Raw genomic sequence first — 20,724 nt, 5'->3', positions numbered from 1 at the left:
GCCTCCAGGCACCATCTCTTACCTGGCATAAGTGAACCCTGCCATGGGGTGGCCAAGCACATCTTTAAACCAATGGTAATTGAAGGCTCATAGCCCTTCCCAAGATCTCTTATGTCTCTGCATCAAAAATGGGGGAAATCTGGAGTACTTGGCAGAGAGGCTGGTACACCAGCAGGACAGCCACGGGAGAGGAGGGGCTGGGGAAGCTTCTGCTGAGGAGTTACTTGCCAAAGAGGAGAAAGGTTGTGGTAGCTTTGGGTGTAATTGTTCTGATTTTGCAAATATGCAGCAGTAGTGACCAGTAGTTGTTCACTGCTGATGCAACAGCACTGATTGTGATCAGTGGAGAAGGCAATAGCTGAAAAGTCTGTTTTTCTGGTAGCAGCTGAGAGAACTACTTTGCAGCTTCTGCTTTTGCATAGAGTATCTCAGCTGTGCAGTCATCTTTGGGCCTCGAATCTCCTTGTTTCGTTAGGCTCAAGTTCTCAGTTCAAGGGATGAACTTTGTGACACAAAAGAGCAGAATATGTATATATTGGTATTTCTTGATGTAAGCTACTGTTGCATTTAAAGGAATTCTGCAGGTTGAATGCAACTAACCTCAGTGGGATTGTGCCCCTCCATTCTGACATGCCAAATCCTCCTCCATTTCTAAACCCTTCACCTGAAAAGTCTGCTTTTTCTTTTTCTTTTTTCTTTTCAATACTTGGCACCCATATTAAATCAGAAGAAAGTAAAAATAGGAAATACCAGAAGCATGTGAATAATAACTTGCTATACATCAAGCATTAAGTGCTTTGTCTTGTGATTTCCTTAACTACTTGCTGAAGTAATCATGCAGAAGATCAGGCAGACACAGTAAAGCTAATGCTGGTAAGGAGCTTCCAAACATTTTTCTTCACTAATGCACCTAACTCACTTTGAGTACTAGTCTATAAGTTAATATTCAGCCTTTAGCAATGACATTAAATGTGCAGGTGGCCATGACAGTAAAAGAGAACCAGGCGCTGACTTCTTTCTATCACTGACTATCTAATTTCAGAGTATCCTTCCAGGCTCAAATGATCCACTTAGTCATGGCCTCTAGGACTTGGTACTGAAACTCAAATCCATGAAGGAAACTGCTGTGAAACTGTCTCTCTGTGTTGACTACCTGCAGCTCACCTTTATGACAGCAGCTTCACAAATGCTGTGGGTGGTACCCCACCAGACCGAACCCTCTGCATCTTTGAGTGTGCTGTGTGTCAACTGATTTCACATCTTGAAAGCAGAAAAAGAAAAACCTGAAAATGAGTTCATGTACTTTGAATCCTTTTCCTTCATTAAAAGCTGGAGGGAAAGGGCCAGAGAGGTGAAAGAAAGGATTATTTCTTTTAAATTGAAGTCTGAGCTACTACAGTAGTGACATATAATAGTATTTAACTTGAAAGCACTCAATTGTTTTGGGAAAATGAGCAGCTTGCTTAGTTACTGCATTACCCATCAATATGGATAAGGAACAGTCGCCATGCTCATTTTCAGCCTCTTCCTGCAGGAATGAATCTTGTTCCTGATCCTTTTTTATTTGCTGGTCTTGTGCTGCTTCTCAGAGCGTGGAGATCATAGACACATAGAATGGTTAGTGTTGGAAAGGACCTTAAGATCATCTAGTTCCAACCCCCCTGATTGATAGCCAAATCAGAGCCATAGAAGTCAGGTGTCCCTGGGCTGTGCCTGTGGGGCTGGCACTACCCATTTTTTTTTTTCTGCCAGAAACACCAACAGAGAAGCTTTGAAGTTCTCTGTATTGAGTAAGTAGCTTCAGAAAGCTGAAATCTATGCAGAAACTAATAGAAAAGTAAGACTTGTACAAATTCATCAAAAAAAAAGTTCTAGAAAGAAAAATGTCAGGGGATGTGCTGTTGAGCTTGGGAGCCTTTGATGCCCTAAGGCAAAATGGATCAAAACGGGTGAGAAATGAGGAAAACCTGATCACCACCTGTCCCTGTGTGCAGTCAGGTAGCTGAGTGGAGCCATGCTTTCTGATGTGTAGTAACTCTTCAACTTGTATTTTCAGTAGAGGAAGTTCTAGGAGAGCAAGCTGTAGAAGCAGCTGGTCTTGGTAGCTATCCCTCTGTGCACACGGTGGGGGGAGCATTTCCCAACAGAACTTCTGCCCTGTGCTCCTTATGGGTCTGTTCAGTAATAGAGATCTGCTTCAAAAATCTGCCAGCCGCCACCTAAAAAACTACCATGGTTTCCTTCTTGATGGGAGCAAAAGGAAAAGACTAAGTAAAGGGCTGAAAACGGAATCCTCCATGCTTCCCTAGCTGCTTTACAGAGAACCTGAGCAAAGCCTTCTTAAGCCCTTGCCATTGCTGCTTTGCTGCAATCTCACAGCTGTAATTTTCACAAGGCCCTTTTCTGAGGAAATACAGGCAGTATGAACAGAAAGACCTCCTTGGCTTCCTGGAATCCAAAGGTCACAGGCCAGAACATGAGAGAAAACAGATTATGCACTGCTTTCTGCATTAGAGCACCTATGTCTCAAAGGGATTCAGGTCGAGCTGCTCTTCCAGGACATTAAACAACAGAACTTTATGAAGATTTAGCCAGCAGCATACTGAGGCGTGCATTTATTCACTCTCATAGTGTATGAGAAGGAAAAGAAATGAAAACTTTAGTGTGTGTGTGTGTGTGTGTCTGACAGAGAGACATTCAGAGATCAAACCAGAATTCTTCAAAAAATGAAGCATTTAAAGAAGCAGCTTTCCAAGAACACATAATCCTCTTCAATAACAATAAAACCCTGTGCTGTCTGATACAGGAAATGATAAATTGCCCAATGGTATGAAAATAGTATCATCTGACTGTCAAAATGTGAAATGGTAATTACTGGGATCTGGATTTACAGACCTGATTCATGCCAGCTATGTACCCCTGATTAAGTGATTTTGCCTAGCATTGCCCCAGCAGTCTCCTTACAGGCTGCTCTCTCTGACGAGATGAAGCAGTAGCAAAAGTAACAAGGTGCTATATCCTAAGTATCTGAAGGAGGAAAACAACTATAAAAAATTTTTGATTGAAAAATAAAAGCCTCATCAACGTCATTCTATGCAGGTACCAGTGAAATGATACAATTCCGTTATGATTTATTTAATGCCACATAGTCAGTCAGACAGTTCAGTTCTTGATTTAATTATGTGATAAATCAAGTCTCAGTGCCTTCTGTAACTTAAAGTTTACAATCCGAGACAAACAAAAAAAACACCAATTTCCTTGGCTATCATTAAGAAAGTACATGTGATACTTTCTGGGGAAAAAAAAAAAAGGATAATTTTCAAATCCAACCGGGAAAGAATAATTAATTGTAATTGTTCTCATTATTCTGCATGTTCACATAAAATTGGCATTAAAAATGTAAAAAGAATTCTTCTTCTTGTAGCATAAATTTAAAGACCACAGTTAAAAACTTGATAAAGATGGACAGGCTCTTAAGAGTAGAGATGATAGAACGGTGGCTAAATATTCAGATGGGGCTTCCCCTCATGTAGATGAATGAAAAAAATTCACAAAGCAACTCCAACTACACAGCACCCTGTCCACTCGCTCCATCCAGTCAGTCAAGTTTGATCCCTGAAATCGTAACGCCAGCTTGTGTTATGTCAAGGTTGTACTGAGACTGTGCACCCATGGACTTGAGGAAGAGCAGAAGGGTACAGGGTTAGTGCCTCTCTTACTGGTTATGCAGTTAAAAGAGACAACTAAGTATAGCTGAGCTGGTATATGTAAGACTCTGGTGGCAATCTCATTTAGGAGGGAGGAGAGGTGCAGAAAGGTTTACTTGGAAGTTTGACATTGTTCAAAACTTCCATTTCCATTTATCCTACCCTTCACAGCACTTCTCAAGACCAAAAATGTTGTAACATGCTACCAGCTTGGAAAGACCAAATGTGCAGAAGGGTTCTTTTAACAGCATATCCTCCAACAAACCTCCCTTATATTTAAGTTAATTCAAGGCAACTATGGAAAGTAAAGTAATACAAATGCAACAAAGGCTTCACAGCCAGATTCAAACCATCTCATTTAGTCAGCTATTTAAGGCACTAGATCACTTATAAGTTATCTGATCTGTCAAAACAACTCTAGTGACTAAGGCACCTGTGCAGTCACCATAGAGACTTAGACACTCCTGAATGATTTCAAGTTACTAAGCTGGTATGCTTTTAACTCTCAGATACTGATGAAATAACCCATGGGGTCTCTAACAGCTGTGCGTGTCCACAGGTAGAAGTTGGCCTCTATGGGATAGATGGGTTATGGGTCTGGAATAAAAATAAGCAAAAGGAGTGTGACACTTGGGCTCCGTAAATGGGGACCAAGGCCATTCAAGGCCAAAGGATGCCCCTTCTCAGTCCTGTTTGTATGTGTGAGTGAGTAAGCATGGCCAAGAAACCCATGTTTTCCACTGGCTGTGTGAGCTAACTGTATTTTTGGCTTTTAAATCGAATTCCAAATTAGGCTGAAATAGAAGAGGAAAAAAACCCAAAGAACAAAAGCAAAGCACTAAGCCTACCAAATGCAAAGTATGGTGTCTACCAATTACAGTGGTAAAATTCTACAAAAATCACTGGGATTACTGCTGTAGTGCAGAGATGATAATTTATCCAGGATGCTCATCTTCTCTTTGCCCAAACAGCAATTCAGCATTCAACATTCTAAAACTATATTCCTCCACTGAGCAATGAGGTAACAGAAGCCCCGCTACCACCCAGATAATGGGAACTGCATAAGGAAATCAGAAACTAAACAAATAAATGAAAAGCAAACAAACATTTCTTAAGTGGATAAGTAGTACATGCTGCTAGTGGGACAGAGTACAATAAGGAAATTAACTTGGCTTAGCTAATTTTGGCTGCAAATTGTGAAGTGTTCATAGGGAGAGAAATAAGTAAACATTTTTAGGTTGGTGTTTGGGATTAACGTTTATAGATTTTTACCTCAGAATGCCAGTGAAGATAAAAACGGGGTATAGTGGCTTAAGTAACATGGATTAAGTCTTAGGGATCCTGATGATAATGAAGATGGAACGAAGACAGTGCACAAATGATTTTCTGAATAGGAAAGATGAGTGGTGGTAGTGTCTGGAGTGCTCCTGCTTTCCTGAAGGAACTGGCTTTTAATCCTATTTCATTAATGCCAGAAAATGAAAAAAAGGCTAATGTTACAGTACCTACATTTGAGTAATGTGTCTGTCTTGAGTACGTAAATATTATGAAGCATTTTCCCTCGCTTAGTAGTAATTCTAAATTAGCAGCTACACTGGCATTATTTTTTGGACAACAGGACAGAATAAACTGGAAGAAGGTAAGACTTGTGAATTGTATTCAACTATGATTATTTATTTTCTTCATTATGGGTGGTATGATGCATAGTAAACAAATAATTAAAAAAAAAAATAAAATCTAGGTATAGCCTCCAAACCAGGAATGTAAATTGAAAACATTCTTCTAATTCCAACGTAAGTATTTAAACAAAAGGCATCTCAATAAAATCCCTGTTGAAAGCATGATTTACTTATAGACACAAGGTTCTAAATACATTATATCATTATTGCACTGCTTGCCCTATTGTTTATTCTGTTAATGCTAGCTTTAATCTTTCCTAAGCTAAAACTTGACTTTTTACCTATTTTTGGGGGTGTATTACTGACGAAACATTAGTTTGCTGCTATATTAGTGAAAATTATCACATTTGATTTACAGAAATATTTATTCTTACATATTTATGTTGCTGAAACCATTTTATTTTAGTACTATTTGTACCAGAATCAGAGCTGTTAAGAGCCTTTGCAAGTTAAATGAACTGTTAGAAGAGCTAGAATGTAACAATTTTCTGAACTCTTGGTAGGAACAATTCATGTACAGTAACAATAGGGACATGCTGCTAATGGGATAAACTCTCTCTAGATCTGAAGCAAAGCTCAGGACATGTCACAAAGCATTTAACATCTTCATGGAAGGGCTAGGTGTTACTCTAAAGGTGGACTTTAAAGGTGGTATTCTAAAGTAGGACTTCACTGCCTCGTGCAGTTGCTTTAACATCTGCAAAGTTTGAGGATTTCCTCCTCCCCAGCATATTTACATGCGGACTCTAGTTTTGCAAAGGTCTTGAGGAATATCAGAGATCAGTAGACGCTCAGCTCAGCTCAGCATGTTTTGGGCTCTAGGCAAGTTGGAAAAATAAGGAAAATTATTTCAGTTCATCTAAATTTTAGATAATTACGAGCTAAGAAATTGGGATTCACCTTTACCTTTCCTGTATGGTGATATATGATCACATGTTCAAGACAGATGCCACGATGGGAAAATGAACATGCATCAATACTGCTCCACATTCACTAAAACTTATGATGGCTGATGCAGGATAAAACAAGAGACCAAAAAAAAAGACTTTGTGTAATTATTGTAAGAATAGTGTAATTAAAACCTTGCTCCTGAAAGCTTGAATTGTTTCAACACTGTGTGGCGAACGTATTTGGTTATATGAAGCAAAAGCACAACTAAGTTATCAAATTTACACAAAGTCAGATATCTGAAAGGTGATCTTTTAAAAAAAAAACCTTTATTTGAGAAAGGAAGAGACTTATATCAGAAGGCAAAAAAAGGGAACATACAAACAGAATATATTTACAACACAAAACAAGAGATCACCTCTAAGGGTGTAAATTATAATAAATACAGTAGATTTAAAATGTAAGAGACAATAATCAATTAGAAATGTGGTTGTTTAAACCCAGTTTTCCTTTTCACTGGTTCCAGGTTTTAAATTTTATCCAAATTTGAAAGATTCTGAAATTAAAGTCCACTAATGTATTGGGGTTTCTCACCAGAATGACACTATAAAAATATCTCGTCTTTTGTGAATATATGTCTTTGAAGTGATACTGTACAAAACTCTTCTCATTTGCAAGTTTCTCCCCAAATAAAATGTATTTTAAAAGATGCACTATCCCATTTTGATGAGGCTGAAGTTAGTCAGATTTCAAAGAAAATTAAAATTTTACAGAATGGGAAAACCATTTAATTTTACTCCTCCATTACCTTTTGAATGTGTATGTGATTTTTTTCATCCAAGATGAAGAAAGGCTTCTTTTCAAATATGAAGCACACATAAATATCACCTGTTTTTTTTCTCAATCAATAAATCTCTTCTATCTAAGGAAGCCTTTCATATTAACAGCAACTATTCAGACATTTGTTTGGAGACCTTCTAGGAAAAAGGATAATGTATCTTCAGAAGCTGCAACATTTTATAAGTGATTTAATAGTATTACAGCATAATGTAAACAACACATGCTAATAATATATTTTAGAACAATTTCTACATTTGGCAAAACAGCTATCTTTCTTGAAACAGGATACTGCACCTTAAAATACCTCAGCTTTAGAAATATAAATATTTTCAATAGAAAAAAAAACCCTGACAAGGATTCCAGGTCAGTTTGGGATTACCCATATTAAAGGGGATCTTAATACAACGAATCTTTAACTAGCTTAACAAAAGTAAACCTATAAAACAAGGTAAACATATCAAAAGGGAATATGAAGGAAATGTTTCACTGGAAAGCTTCCTTAACAATTTCCCTACTCGCTTTGTTATTTTCTTTGACAATAAATCAATTCATAGAGTGCCTTTAAAAACAGAGGGAGCACTGCCCTGTCCCCCCCCGCCCCGCATTCCTCAGCACATGAATCACTTGGGCTTCCTGTTTCCATAAGGCATTTCCTGCCCCCCCCCCCCAAAATCACTTTTTTTGCAGAACAGCGGGACCTGACAAAGTATCGACTTAAACAAACAGGGCCTTCCACTGCATTCACCCTAGCCCTGCCTGAGCGGATGGCAATGGAAAGGGATGCCAGCACGCTGGCTGCACACATACACTGCGCCTTCCAGCTCGCCAACAAGCTGAAGTCTCCTTTTGCCGAGTTGGCATTTTATGGACAGTTGTTATTTTTGTATTTGTCCCCGAGACCTAGCAGTAAAGGTTATGCCATATTGTATGATTAGTCTTTATTTAAAATAACAAACAAGCGATAGGTATCAGTTGATAACGATAACAATTCTGTGCTTTCCCTGCAATATCCTAATAACTGCAACCTAATGCTGCCTTTTGCTTCTCGCCAGTACTTGCATCTGCTGCATTTAAAATTGTCTCTGTGGATGGCATCATCAAATAAGACAGAATGAAAAATTAACTAAGCAGTGCAAAGAAAGAAAACAATGCAATTTTAAACAGTGCCTTGCCTGCCTCTACATCCACCTTGTAAATTGCATCCATCTTTTCTCTAATTTAAACTTTATACACCAGCCTGGGACCACTGATATAGCAGTCAATACATGTCTACTGAAGAAAAAGTACCCTAAGGTTAACAGTGTTCAAGACTACAGTATGATACAGTATATACAGACAGCTGAAAGCAAAAGTCAGAGGATTCAAAATCAGAGAAGGAGAATGTTTCATTAATCAGGACTGGAAACTAATTCCAGCAATTGCTGATCTCAACAAGCTAGGTGATACGAGTTCTCTTTCACTAGAAATAAGCAATGTAATGTAATACAAAGGCTGGGCTAATACAAAGTCTATCACCTATTATGCAAAGATTTATATAAAGTGACTGCAACAGGTATTTTCTCAATTAGTGGCCATACGGATGAGATTCACTATGTTTTCAAGTGTGCATACAACACTTCTGCCTTTGTTAGATTCTTTGAAAGTAAATCAGGATTTGCTAGATCAGTGAATCAAAACACAACTGCTTACCAAAGCCTAGAAAATGCATGTGATGATCAGATAATAACTTTAATTACAAATCCTGGAGCTAAATCTTTGCCTATTACCTGTTGCATAAAAGCAGCTTGCTCCCCAGATTCCATTTGCTGGGTCTGAACATCCTCATCACTGTCCGGTGGCTCCTCTTTGACTTTCACAGCCCCCACCTGCTGTCCTATTCTGTTATCCACACCAGCACTGCTGCTCTCAGCCCTAATGCTGGCCCCGCTGGCAGGAGCTCGCTCTTCCTGCATCAAGTGATCTCCATGAAGCTCTTCTTCAGCTTCCTCCAGGTGACTGCCAGGCTGCTTCAGCTGCTCAATGGACTTAGACAGCATCTGGAAAAAGAATGGGGGAACAGTTACCGACTCCTTTCACTGATGCCAAACACAAAGAAATGCTAGATTTGCACTGACAAAATTGAATCCACAGCAAGCCCATGTAGCCATGAATTGCTAAAATACTAATGTGCAGGTCAAAACAGAACCAAAGTTCTTAAGCAAAAGTCATTTGTTACTCTTCAGTAGAAAATACCATGTATGTAGAGAGTGCTATATGGAAACACTAAACTAAAAATAAGGCAGAAGAATGAAAACAATACACATCTGTTACACTGTTACAGCTGGTAATAAAGAGAAATTGGGCTCCTTTCATACTTGAACATAAATGTAGAACTTTACATAACTATATTACCGTTAATTTCTACAACACAAAATAATAACGGAACTCCTAAGTCCTAAAAAAAAAATAGTGATATGGTTAATATTTTGTTATAAGAAAATTACAAAATGTTCACATAAGCATCTCTATCCATCAAAGCAAGGTGGCACTGAAAGGCAACAAAGGAGCGGTGACAAAGAGCTGGTGCCAGTCCTTCTCCTGTGGCACAAAGATATCACATACAGATCTGTCTATGACTGGAGAGACTACAGCTTTTGTCATGCATGGTACAGGTATCTTAGTTTAAGCAAAATGATACCACATAGCTACCCAGACAATACTGGTTTTACACCACTAACATCTATTGTAAAGCTCTGCTGAGGTGCCAGATATGAGTGTTGCAATCAAGTACAGATTATGTTTTACTATTTAAGATGCAGCAAATACATTCCAAACCAGTCCAGATGTAGTCCTCAAAACACAAACTGAAAAAATCCCCACTCTATTGAAAGAGATACAAATTAGAGATGTGAGCAAGCATCTGTGGGGTCAAGTGAGTAATTACCATTTATTCAACTGACCACTTGATTTCAAGCAAATACTGATTTGTATCTCCAAGGTCAAATATACTGAGAAGAGAAAAATAACCCCCAATTTTTACCATTACTTACTAGAAAAGTTAAGACACATATTTAGCTCATTACTGCTCTCCTTTCTTTTATGCTTTTTCACTTTTATGTCCTGTCCTCTCCTATGATGGAGAATGATAAAAACAAGTGGATGGCATGGTGGGAGGGACAGACCCCAAACCTGAAAACCACTGCTGCTGCTCAGTCTGCTAAGCCACAGCTGAATGCCTTCCCTGTATCACTATCAACCATGCTTTCCTATTTGTTAAACTGTTTTTTAAAGGCAGCTTGGCCCCATCTTATTCCAGTAATTACATCAGTAGCATTACCAAGAGATTGGTCAGTTCTTCTGAGTCAGAAATATCTGATTTTATATTATATCTCCTAGTAGTAGTGTGGAAAATTACATATTTGGAGTTTAGAGTCAGTATTTCTATCTTACCTCTCTAGCTAAAGCTGGATTCCATAGCAGAAAATGAGTCTTATATGAAACACTGCTCAGGTCCTTTCACTGCTGGATACTTCTGCTTACACTTAATGCTTAAATCTTTAAATCCCCACTTACCACTTTTTCTCTGAATTTATCTGTAGGTACATGCTGGATTCTCCTTATGTTAATGCATATTTTTCATTTTGGAAAAATGATTGATTAACCTGAATTTTACTAAGGCTACATTTAAAACCCCTACTTTTTTTTCACTAATAACTTAGAGCTGTACAGACTGGTCTCTTTAACCAGTACACTTCATTGTTTTCGCTATTCCAACTAAAGGAGTCACTCAGAAAAATGGCTTCATGCTAATGTAACCTATATATTTTATTTTCTTCTATTTTCAGGAAATTAAACTGTTAGGGACATGCATGAGCCAAAGAAAATAGTGGCAGCAGGAGAGGAAGCACTTACAGACGTCAGTTCCACTGTATAACTACAAGAGTCCAATCAAACACAATCTAACCTGTTTGCTTGTACAGAAAAGTGGAAGACTAAATAGCCTGGAGATTGCAACAAATCATTATATAGATCCTTCAGTTACAGCCCCTGCCTTCGTTTCTCCTTTGTAATGATAAGCTCTTGTAAAATACAGTATTTTAAATAAAACATCTTTACAAAGACACATAGCACAAAATCCCGCAACAACAACCCCTACATTTCTTTCTTCAATTAATTCTTCATTTTAAATACATGGTGGCTATTTCTACAAACTCCTGTACATACATACGAAACACTTTTTCTCCTTCTCTCCTATGACTATCTCATATTACTTTGACCAATGATGTACACTAGTTGTACTGAAACAACCTGGCATCTGCTTACTGTTGTCTCTGTTACTCATGTAGTACAATGTTTCTAAGGAATGTATCTTTCAAAATAATTCTTCTGCCTAATGGCTTAAACAATAGTTCTCAGCAAAGGAGAAAAGGCTTTGGGCATTTTTCAGTTCCACAGTCAGCTGTTGCTGTAGTTTTGTCCAAATAATTGCCTGCCTGATAGCAGTATTTGGAGAGCTGTGCTACCTCTCACCTTCAGAAGGTGCTAGTCAGATGTGTAAGCTGGAAAACTAAAACCTCAGTTGTAACATGTTTAATGAAGCTATATTAATTTTCTCCAGCTGAATCTGATCCAGTCATCTGTATTTCATTAAGTATTATTCAGAGGAGCGAATTATTAATCTGGCGTTAACTGTATCTTTTCAATATTATTATTGACAACAAATAATCTTATTTTTTCCATCAGTACATCAACAGAACCTTAGATATTATTTTTCATTTTTTATTAGCAGATATTTGTCAATTATGATCACCATGCAAAGCACTAACAAATTTTCACTTCCTAGATATTTTTATGTATTTATAAATGTGCTTTAAACCAACTGACAGCCTGAAATGAAAACTGTAATTCAGGTACTCCTTATGTAAGCTCTAATATTATCTATACTGTTCCCATAATTTAGTGCATCCTACCAACTGCCGCATTATTTTAACCTTTACTACTTCAATACAGAGGAGGATTTTACCATTAAAAACAAATTGTCAAAATGCTATGAATAGATTATTTTAAGAACATATGTAGGGTTCCTACACTGAGCAAATAAAATCTTGGTTGAGTGAAGACAGTGCTACTTTAGCTTCAGTGGAGGCAGGATTTTATCCATCATACGTTACAAAAAATGACCTTAAAAGACAGAGGGGTTTGTTCACTTTTCACATTATGATTTCTGAGATTTTCTTGAATACAGACATATGCTACAGGCTTTGCACTTATATTATTTACATCAAAATTACCCTTTTTTTTCTGCAAGTGGAAGGGTCAAGGGTTTCTAGATACAAAGATACAAAAATAACATCAAGAATTTAAGGTTTTTATTGTAGTAGTGGTCTTTTGCTACCTGACTGCAATAATTTTAACCAGAGGGTTTAGACTTCGGACTCCCTTTATTGAGTAAAACGAAGATCTGCAATGGTGATCAAAGGGCCTTATAAGGAAATAAGCTGTCATTTGGACAGAAGTATATTAAAGCTGACAACGGCAAAGCCGATCTTCGTTCAGACAAGAGAAGTTCAGGTTACTTCACATTCATTAATATTTTTTCCCCAGAAAGCTGGAATGAGGGCTTCCACCCACTTTTGGATGGGATGTGAACATTTGCAGAATGTTTTCAGAAGGTCAGCATACTAGATCCCGCAGGTATAAATGCCAGACTTCAGTGGAGAGGTATACCGTTTCCCACATCAAAAGCCTGGCATCTGACAGCTGACCAGAAATAATCCATAGGGGATCTTTTCTTTGTTATTAAGGACAGAGGCACATCTCTTGAAAATGATTTGCTTCTTTTCAGAATGGAAATAATCCAGGGGAATTCTTTACCTCTGACCTATGTTAGATTTTGCTCGTTATCACCCTCACAGCAGCACTGTCTTGCTGCCGAAATGTATTATTTTCTTAAAGAAAATAAATGTTTTTTTTTTAATACAAGAGAAATACAAGACCAATGGGGTGGAGAGAAACTTGGTCTCTTCCTCTTTTTTTGTTACAGAAAGATACACCTATACATCTGCCCAAATGCTCTGACCAAGAACACTTTTCAGGGAGTGCTGGTGCATGCTGTATAATCTTATTTCAGGGCAAACATTCAAATAGTGGGTTCAGCTGAACTATATTAAATTCTTAATTATTCGAAGTCCTAAACATAAGGAAAAAAGGAAAGAGAAATTGGAAAGAAAAAAAAGATGCTAACTTGTTCTAAGCTCTTGATCAACTGGCATTTCATAGTGTTAAATAGCTTAAAATGGTTGTGGTATTTCACACAAAAAACTTTTAAGAGAATATTTGAGTATACCTTATTAAAAAAAACCCCACCTATATTTTTCATGATTGAAAAGGAGGGAATTACACCTCTGTGCAGATTTCATTATACAGCCTAATAACAGAAGGTTAGGAGACAGACTAAAAGAAAATGCAAGTGTACGTATTTACTTGATAAATGCCCAAACTTGTCCTAAGAAATGAGAAGACACCGGGTTGCTTTGCTACATGGTCTAGAATATCTACTGTTTTAAGGTTCAAGTAACTCTGCTTTGCAGAGTTAAGTTCGATTGTAAAGCCATGCAAATTATATGATGAACAAATAACTTCAACTGTGAATAGAGGCTAGTTTTAAGATAGAACAAGGTATATTCCACCATGCTGGAGGACTTCATAAACCTTATGTAGGCACAGGTGTTTGATCTGAACTTTTAAGTTAAAGAGTTAAAGAATATACTTTTAAATTTAGTACTTAAAATCTACTCCATGATTTGATCTTTTCTCACTCTCTCATCTATGGGCTACCCTTAAATTCCAGGTTTTAAAAATCAGGTTTCCTTTTTAAGTTTGTAATAAAGCCCCCTGGCTTTCTGTATACTTGCAGAGGACAGATACATAATTACAGCACTGTAATTTTTCAGTGCTATTCATCAGAACGGTTCTTCTGAGAAAGGTGCTGTAGAAGAAACTAAATGCTGCAAACTGTAAAGTCTGATAAATCACCCTCATCCTCTGATAACCCACCGCTTCTGTGGCTGCACCATGATCCTACTCCTCTTTAGGTGTTTGCTGCTCTGATGAGTTGCTGCGCTCCTCATGAAGGCTAGCTGCTCTGGGAGTAGGCATAAAGGAGACTGAGAAGCTACTAAGGATAAATTTAAATTTCTATTATCTGCATATGTGTATAGCCTATACTGTAGAGAATAAAAATTTGTTCACTACATTTTACAAGAAGGAATTGTTTTATCTCTTTATTACATATAACCATGTGAAACTGAAAGAGTATTTCAAGTATGAGAGGGAGTTATGCTTCTTAACATACATTTTCATTACACTTTAACTGAGGGGGAAAAAAAATCACTGAAACAAGCATTATCCCAAACCAACTGCAGCCTTTGTACTTCCTTGGCCAGGCTATCTCTTGTGAGGCACAATGCATTCCTAGTCCTGTGTGACTAGGAATACGTTTATATGACTCAAGTTTAATTTTGAGATTCAGGGCAAATGTACCTATATGGCAAAGCAAATATCTCCAAATGCTTTAGTAGAATTTGTGTCAAAAAAGCATATTATCTAGCAAAAACATGTCAGTGGGGTTCTTTGCTTTGTGAGGAATGCATGAACTGATTGGTTTGTAGCAAATACACAAAAACAGCACAAAGACTGGGATTTACTTTACTGGTAAAAATTCTTTTCTCTTCAGACAATTGAGGGCAGGTGAAATATTTTCAAAACCTGAGGCTATGAGATATACATATGCCATCTTGATTAAACATATGGAATGCATACTCAAAGAAAAGCCAACTGGAGTCCTAGTTGAGTAATCAAAACACCCAAGCTGAGAGGGGTTAACATGCAAGGATCAGCTCTGAACTTTGAAGTTTTCTGGTCTTCATTTTTCCTAATTAAGACAAGATTTAATAACCAAACCACTGTACAAACTATGTACTTAAACTCTAGGTTTGTTTCTCATTTTGTTGGGAACTCTTACTAGATTCCAAAGAATCAGTACCCCCTGGGAAGTTCACCCAGTAAGGTGGATTGACTTTTTTTTCTTTCTTTTTTCTTAGGTACTAGGGATGAACGCTGCTTTTAATCTTTTCTTCTTTGCCACTGCCTCTTATATATAGTTATTATGTAACCCTCAAATAAAAGAAGACAACTGAAGATGAATGATTAATATCTCTGAATTACTAGTGGAGCTCCAGCAAATAACTTTTGAAAATCTATGGAGTAAGTTCAGAAAAACATTCTCTAGATGAAAACATTTAATTAGTTGTGTATCTTCATTTTAGAGCAGGGAACAGCATCATATTTGTTGTAGAAGCATTAGCTTCTCATAAAGCTATTTAGATTCTGCTGCTCTTTGTTTATTAATGCATGGTCCCTTTTATTCTCCCCCCTCCCTCCCCATAATAAGGTGTTAGCCTGCACGGAAAGAGGGGCACAAGTTAACTCTGTATCAGATGTTAACAATAGCACATTCTTCTCTTCTCCCTTATATGGGAAATTTATAGCACCATATAGATAACGAACTTTCTCTGACTTACAGAGAAAAAGTTGGTTTGATAAAAGCTGATAAAAAAGATAAATTTAATCAGCTGGTTGTGTTTAGATGAGTTATATACTTACTGCACACAGTAGTCCACAATGAGGAAGCTTAAAATACAATTCAAAGGCAGCTGAAAGGAAAAATTGCTGAAACTCAAAAGTGCGCATAAAAAAGTTGGATAGAAATTTAGTAATCCTTAAGGCATCACTTACCATTCAACATGAAACCACCTGTAATTTAAACCTGTAAGATGCTCTGAACACTATTTTGTTGAATTGTTTTCTTGCTGACATCAAGAATGAAAATTACCTTTGTAGCATATTTCAGAAGTTGAAAATGAAGAACTATACAAATGTATATACCAATTGTTCATAAACAAGATAACCGTGCAAGAACCTGTCTACTGTCCATGACCACATGGCACCAATACCTAAACTCCCTTATAAGTTTTCAACCTTTACATTCACTGGAAATTCCTTACTTTGGGGACTCACCTTATTCATGTGGATCTGCTGCTGGTACTGTTTCTGCTTCTCCAAAAATTGTTGATGCTGCTGCTGGATAACCAGCTGGGCCAAAGTACTCTGAGGAAGAGGGGCTGACTGGGTTCGATTCAGTGGCCTGTGACGAGGCAGTCTGTGGGCAGCTCGTATGCCAGGTGAGACTCTCTCCTTTGCTGCTAAAGGAGACTGTGGATGAAGAGGAACCGCTCCTGCAAAACAGGGACATTTCACTCCAATATGAAAAACAACATAGTTCTAATAGGAGAGAGCTTTCAGTGAGAAGAGGGGTGTATATTGCAGAACTTAGCATCAGCACTGATGCAGTGGGATGTGTACCACGTGCCTCACCATGCTGGGAAGTTCAGCAGCTACAAAAGAATGTGATGAAGTAATCATTTTCTTTTTCCTGTGATCACTGAATTCTTTCAGGCTAACAGACTGCAGCAGAATCACTATGGGGGAAAGCAAAGAGGCTGCCCTTTTTAATCCCACCCTTCCAGTTTTCCCAATGGTTAGGATGTATAATATCTATATTATCACATCTAATGTGAATACAAATGCCATTAAAAACATCTTAAATTATTATTGTGTTGAAACCTTGATCATTACCAGTCACAAGAAGTTTTTGCTGTCTCATTTGTTCTTTCAGTAACAGATGCTGCAAGAGAGCCTGGTGGCTGCTATTTGGCTTTCCCTCCAAAGCAACGTGAGGATGAGTTGAGGATGGAGGAACGCTTCCCACATACTGTCCAGCCAAGGCCACTCCTTGTCTGAGCGACTGGGTCTCCCCCTTCTGCTTTTCTTTGAATGATGATGAAGCCTGTCAAAGAACAAGGGCACTGGTAACTGCTATTCATAGACCTGGCCATGTTTATCTCTGCTTGATTAGATGGTCTTATGTCATACTTTATGAACACATACAGAGGAAAAGGTTAACATCCCTATCTTACACTGTGACTGTGAGATGAAAAGGGAGGAAGAACATGCAAGTTAAATGCAACACTGAGAAACTGGGCAATGAAACCACTTGGAAAAAATCAGTAGTAAAAGCCAAAGCATAAGGTACTACTAGTTAGAACATTATTAATGAAAAAACAGGACCTATCCTTAAAATTCCTCAAGACCTTCCCACAGCCTCCTGCACAGGAAAATAGGGAATCAGAGGAAATAGTTTCCATTGAGTTTGGATGAGGCAAAGCTTGTTTTTTCACATAACTTTCCATCAGACAGCAAGCCAATTAGTAAAACAAAATAATTACCTGTAGTAGTGGGAAGCTATTACTTTTCCTGGAGCACTCCCTGACTCCCTGAAGGACAGCACAAATATAAGTTTTACCCTTTGCAAAGTAAATTTGTAGAGTTAAACTCTCATCTACAGAACCATCAAGAGCTGTTGCATGTGTGTGGCATTTTGAAGTGCCCTTATAAATTGCATAGTTATTGGTTTTAAAGCTTTTGGAAGTTTTGGCCCTTCAGCATTGCAAATGTACTTTACATTTCTTTGTTCTTTGTCTAGTTAAAAAAATAAATCTTAAAAAAAGCAGCTAAAGCAGAACAATAATTTTTACAGCAAGAATAATAACCTAACAGATATAAGCATGTTGTGGGCTGCAGATAGCGGCCTATGGTATGTTATGGTAAAACCAGTATCTCTGACAATCTAAATTCCACAGATTCTAATAAAGGAAACCAAGCTTTTCACTAATATTTTTTGGGTGCATGCTTACTTCACACTCTGCTATCACCCTTCCCTGAAAAACAAACACCAAAGTAAACTTTACATTCAATTTGCGACTGCTTATTCTGGTAACAGAAATAAACATTACTTGCATAAATCAGCTGTTTTGTTTTTCCTAATGCCAAAAGTAATATTTGGTGCTAGCTGGCCACATCAAAAGCTCATATGATTTGAGTAAGCAAATTAAACATATTTTCATTTCAATTTTAATGTCATAAAATTACTTTGAAGCTAGTTATACTTTTTGTGAAATAGCTAAGAAATTTTTGATGATATCGTCTGGAAAAGTAAGCACTACTTTTCATGGTCAGTTCAGTTTTTCTATCCCATAAAAACAATAATTCGCTTATAAAAATCTTACGAAAGGCTTCTACAGAACTGATTTAAAGCTTACGCAACTTTCTTTGCAAAGTTCTATATCTGATGTTAAAATATGGGACTGCAGCAATATATTACTGGTGAGAACAGTAATGTACTGAAAAAGCCATAAAATAACATGAAACTTTAACTTGAAACTACGTTCAGCACAGAAATTAAGTAGCACTTGCTATAAACCACAGTGGACTGTATAGATTTAATTTTTTTTTGCACCATGGAAAGCTGTACTTACAGCCCTTGTATTTTTATAGAAGTTACCAATTTACTTTCTACAAAATTTAACCAGCAAAACTTTCTTCAGAATTTATACTCCATTGCACAAACAACCACATGACTTCTATAATACTTTAGCATTTTTGCTAGAAATCAGAAAATGGAAGTTTTAACCAGAGGCAAAAATTTTCAGATATTCCTCTGTGCCTCAGATTTCACGTATAGTTTACTGTAACATGGTCTAGATCTAAAGATCCTTATCCATCAGCATGGATATCCATGCATACCATGTCTGTGTTTTCATACATATCACATTAAATTGCTGCAGACTGAACAAGGGCACATGAATAGAACTTGTTATTAAAATACTGTCGTTCACATATCACTGACTTTATCTATCTGATTGATGGCACACAACTCAAAAAACAAACCTAGCTGAAGGAATATTAGATTCCTCCCCTACTATGCTCCATTCCACATGAGATTGCTACTGGAATCTCATAAAAAGTTACAGGTGCTGTACTCTAGCAGGTAGGAGCGATCATATAATTTGAACTTTTACAGTAAATGATCTCCTCATATACTTCTCACCATGTCTGAAATCCGTTATCTGATTTGCAGCCATAAATGCAACGCATGTGGCCTGTACTTAGATAAGCTCCTCACTGGCACTTATTTACGATTAAGAATAGTTACTTCTTTCAAGATGTGCCCATAAATGTTCAGACATTGTGCAATGCAAAGAGAAGTTTGGTTCCTACTGTGAATTGCTTACGTTCCAAAATGCTAAAATAAAAAAAAAAAAAAAAAAAAAGAGAATAGTAAGAAAGCAGGTTTTCTGGAAGCAAAAATGGACACAAGGCTTGAGGCTGGTCACTTACACTGATTTGAGGTTGCACTGCTGGAAGTCCCAAGGTAATGTTGGGCAAAGAAGGGGATGTGTACAAACTCAGCAAGTTCACTGATTCATCCTGTATAAAAAGCCGTTGCTGTGAAACCAGATGCTGGAATAAAGTGGAAAAAACAACTGAAGTATCATCTTCAACTTTTTTTATCTTGGTTATTTCATCCTTGTTATTCTGCTACATTGAAAGCCAGTTATGTATCATGCGTTGGTTTGCATCTCAATGGGGTGCCAGATAAGGAAAAGTATCCCTGTGAAAAGGCTGTTGATATTTCTTTTCTTAAGAAAGCAACTGATACAGTCATGGATTATTCCTTGGTTAGTAAATCAAGTTTCCATGCAACAAATGAAATCTTGGAGATTCCTAGACCTTCTATTCTCATCAGCATCTCATCAGCAAAACAGAGGTTCTTCTCATCACCTGCACTTTCACTACTAAAAACTCAGCGGGAATTTAGCCAAGGAATTAAGGAGCATATCTAGCAGAATGAAAGGTGTCACATACGTGCATGTACTATAACTTTACTTTACTGTGGTCATTATAAATTTTGTTGTAAGGTATGAAATGTTTCTACCTAATCCATGTATTTTCTTACCCAGACTACTATACGGGGAAATTTCAGGCACAATATTTACATCCATTGACATGGGAATTTGGGGTAGAAAGTGAGGCAGATTGCTACATCTACCATTTAAAAAATGTACTGTCTCCTCTTTCTCTATGCATGCATACAAAACCAGCATCCTACCATTCTCCGATGGTGGGATACCCCTCATAGCCTTCCTAATTCCCTCCAAATTAAAATCTTTAACACTTCTTTTGAAGCCTTGTGATTTAATTTTCAAGGACATGGAATTGCTGATGTAGTTTTAATTACTGTCAAGTAAAACCAGACATTCTACAAAGATCACCCTCTGTCTTTCCATTCTATATTCATTGGGAAGAAACATAAAAAGTTACATTACCACAACAGGAATCTTTTTGAAGCCTTTGCCTTTCTGCTTGAACAGTCATGTTTTTCAACATGTGGTCTAGTACAGTTGCTTGAATTACATTTTCTGTTTAACTCTTGCTTCCCTCCCAGAACTTTAACACAATAAGAGCTACAAAGGTCTTATTAGACTTAGGAACTCTGGCATGATATGGTCCCCAAGGGAACAACATCCTTGAAAAAGAATACCCTGTGTAACAGTATGACACAGTGACTGCTTTCTTCCCAAACAAAAAGCATATGGGACTCCAATAATAGACCACCTCCAAGAGGGATACTGCACACTCGGGCTTTGACTAAAGTAAATATAATAACTTGT

At 37.4% G+C, this 20,724-nt stretch overlaps 1 protein-coding gene across 3 annotated transcripts in view; it reads right to left on the bottom strand.

The window, feature by feature from the left end:
* Positions 1–20,724, bottom strand: part of HDAC9 (histone deacetylase 9) — a 385,328-nt gene that overhangs the window by 174,079 nt on the left and 190,525 nt on the right. For 2 of the 3 annotated variants that reach the window (XM_057406208.1, XM_057406209.1), the window contains exons 9-13: positions 19,391–19,513; positions 17,440–17,487; positions 16,790–17,000; positions 16,172–16,389; positions 8,881–9,150 (exon numbers count right to left, since the gene is read on the bottom strand). In XM_057406208.1, the coding sequence (XP_057262191.1) occupies positions 8,881–9,150; positions 16,172–16,389; positions 16,790–17,000; positions 17,440–17,487; positions 19,391–19,513 (870 nt within the window). Of the gene's footprint in view, positions 1–6,581; positions 9,151–16,171; positions 16,390–16,789; positions 17,001–17,439; positions 17,488–19,390; positions 19,514–20,724 lie in introns of those variants that run through there. The other variant, XM_057406210.1, reaches the window with a different exon arrangement.

Source organism: Pezoporus wallicus, unplaced genomic scaffold, assembly GCF_028554395.1.
Source record: "Pezoporus wallicus isolate ANWC-B61680 ecotype Strahan unplaced genomic scaffold, APGP_CSIRO_Pwel_v1 contig_5879, whole genome shotgun sequence".
In the NCBI taxonomy this organism is placed as follows: Eukaryota; Metazoa; Chordata; class Aves; order Psittaciformes; family Psittacidae; genus Pezoporus; species Pezoporus wallicus.
This window is presented reverse-complemented; position numbering and strand designations above follow the sequence as displayed.